Genomic DNA, 2,998 nt, shown 5'->3' with positions numbered 1-2,998 from the left:
TTATAAATGCTTTCGGATGGTGAACAATATTAATCTTATGTATCTATTACCTGAACTCGACAATAGCTAATGAGTATTTTAATATTTATTTTATATTTTATATTATTTTTTGTTTGTATGTATTGTTTATAATTGATATATTATTTATTTTAATTTATAAATAGTCTAAGTATAAAATTTACTTTGCATTTTTTGATTTAATTTTGACTAAAATTTATTTATTTTTATTAAATTCAAGTCAGGTAAGGTCAGGTTTGTAACCCGTACCTATATCACTTGTAACTAAATGAATGGGTTTAAGTTTTATCGCGCTTTAATCGGATTTTTCGTAAGTTAGATTCGATAGGGTAAAGATGTTAGATTTTATAATTGTATTCAAGTACGGGTAAGTCAAAATTAGCAAGTAGGTTGCCATTCCTAACTGCAGTTTGACATGGTAATAAATCTTTATCAAATGGGGATTCAAGAATAATAGTGACGTGCTGATGAAATACGTGAAGGTTGCTCGCTCAATTGAGAATAAATTGGGTTTCATTTGTGAGAAAGATGAGGATATGCTGCTGGCAGACATGGTAAGGGAGGCAGTGGCAAGAGCTAAAGCCAAGAAAGGAACAGAAGGGAGCTTCAAATGACAGGGAAGAGGCAGTTTTTTAACATGAGATGTCCAGCTGATGTTGTTGGAAGTGTGTTAAGTGTTTCTGATGGGTTGGTGTTTGGCTTCAAAAGTGTTGTTTTGCATGGAGAAGTTTAAAGGAATTGAACCAGGCTGCCTGCTTGAAGATGGATGCATGAATGGTACTGGGGCTTCTGAGATAAGGGATGATTCCTAAATTGATATGTTCAAGTCAAGTGATGTCAACCATAAGCATTTGAAGGAATAGAAGGTACAGATCGAAAGGGCAACCTTGTGGAGGTGTGTCGCAATTTCAACTTGCTATCACCATTTCAGAATATGATAACAATAAAACTCATGGGCAACAATTATTGTGAATTGCCTGTTTCAAATCTTCGAACAATCTGCTACAAGTAAACGCACCTATTTCACAGCGTTTACAACATCTCCAAGTCTTAGGTATTAAAACTATCCATTGCCCATGTTAACATTCTGTGCCTGCAATTGAGCTTAGCAGGGGCAATGTGTCCCTCCACTCTAACAACTCAAAAAGGACATGGACAATAGTTTCAGGGACTCTACTTCCCAGCCTTGCATGTCCATGTGCAATTTGGGTTCTTAGTCCAATAAGGACTAACAATTACTAAAACTTCAAAAGGGAAACTGTCAAACTTGAGTTCAAAACAAGATTCTACAATAAGCATCTCACAATCAGCTGCAATTACCAGGAATCTCAAAAATTATGAGAATAACCTTAACATTTTGAAACTCAAGAAAACAGAAGATAATACAACAGTAACCTTGATTTTAACTTGGAAAAAATATAGGTTTAGACCCAAAATCAATTAACCTTGCTTAAACCTCCAACTAAGCTTCGCACTTGAATATTTGGTTCATTGGTTGGTGCATGAACCCCTACTAATCTCTTTTTTTTTTCAATTATAAAAAAGTAAAAACTCTAACTAAGCTTCTCATTATCGACCTGCACCAAATTATTATAAAGTAACCATCAAACCATAGTTACTCTTAGCAGTCATGCTATATAAAGACAACTATCAAAACATGAAAACAATCTCAAAGACTTATCAAAACATAGAAAAATATATTTAACGAAACATAAAAGCAAACCCTTGATACCAAAGCATCAAAATAACCTAAAGATGAACACCTAATACCATATAACCGATACCCTATTTTTGTTCAGATTTTAATCGTTCCAGCATCAACTTTGCTTGCTCTACTATCAACTTCTTTCGTTGCAAAAAGACTTCCAATTCAGCGATTTCTAATTTCCTCCACTTGTGTTCCAAAGTTGCTCTGCTTTCTCCCATATCAACTTCCATTGCTTCCTTTCCTTTCACTTCTTGACCCCATATGGTATTGGACAAGTCAAAGATTTTTTGGGCATGCGAGTTGAGAAAGGTCCGGTTACCTTTAGCATTCTTTCTGAACTTCTTTTTCAACCTCTTAATTTTGTCCTTCAATTGAGCTTTTGTAACATCAACGTGAATGGATTTCATTACGAAATCATAAAATCCATTGATATCAGCACTAGGATTAGTCCCTTTTTTGATGGAATACTCTAATATAGCTTCCAACACAGCCACTTCATCGTCTTCGTTAAACACCCGTTGAAAAAGCGGCTTCTTTTCATCTTCTCCACACGTCTCAACAGCAGCAGAAGCATTTCTCTTGGGACTTTTAACTTGGTTGGAGTCACTGGAGCAATTTGCATGGATGGTAGATGTGGCCATTTTAGTGTTTTTGAAGGGTGAGTTGTTTTGGGTTTGTGGAGTTCCTTCGAATTCTTCTTCTTCTGAAGGTCTTTGTGACGGTGACTTCCCATGTATTGATGCAATGAATTTTAACTCGAAGAGAAGAAAGGAGAGGAGCTTTGAGTTTTAATTACACTCGAGAGATGTGCCGGTGCATGAGTGAATGGTCACACCTCGATTCCTGGAAAAATTAACCAAATTATTTCTTAAAATAAGAAAAAAAAATCAAAATAATAACAAGATAATTAAAGGAAAAAGCCATTAAACAGAGTAGGAAATAGAGCGGTTTATTTTTCTGGGAAAAATGGAAACCTATTGGTATGGTAGCTGTAAGTTGGGAGGTTAGGTGAGAGCTTCGAAGCGTCTCTGCCTCTTCCTCGTGCTTTCAATTTAGAATCAATTTCCCAAATAAAAAATTTACTCTTTTCCTTTTCTTTTTTATCGACAGAATCAATAGCCAAAAAGCACATAAACCATATTTATTCATTTGTCCTTTAGGTCTTGCTTACATGGAAATAAATTAATTTTTTATTACAATTAGAAAAATATAACCCCAATGAATAAAATCTAAATCCTGGATTTGGGGATGTCCAAGCACTAGCTAAACATT

General features: G+C 34.9%; 1 protein-coding gene across 1 annotated transcript; it reads right to left on the bottom strand.

The window, feature by feature from the left end:
* Positions 1-1,803: 1,803 nt before the first annotated feature.
* LOC110428075 (putative transcription factor At4g00390) lies at positions 1,804-2,367 on the bottom strand. The gene has a single exon (XM_021443748.1). The coding sequence runs from the start codon at positions 2,365-2,367 to the stop codon at positions 1,804-1,806; it is 564 nt and encodes a 187-aa protein (XP_021299423.1).
* Positions 2,368-2,998: the final 631 nt, after the last annotated feature.

This window comes from Theobroma umbraticum, unplaced genomic scaffold, assembly GCF_002168275.2.
Source record: "Theobroma umbraticum cultivar Fairchild unplaced genomic scaffold, ASM216827v3 scaffold_25.0, whole genome shotgun sequence".
Lineage (NCBI taxonomy): Eukaryota > Viridiplantae > Streptophyta > Magnoliopsida > Malvales > Malvaceae > Theobroma > Theobroma umbraticum.
Note: the sequence above shows the minus strand (reverse complement) of the source record. Positions and strands in the feature narration are given on the sequence as shown.

Bases quoted from the DNA above. Each gene is read 5' to 3' on its own strand.
- LOC110428075 (XM_021443748.1), bottom strand. From the start codon at position 2,367: ATGGCCACATCTACCATCCATGCAAATTGCTCCAGTGACTCCAACCAA.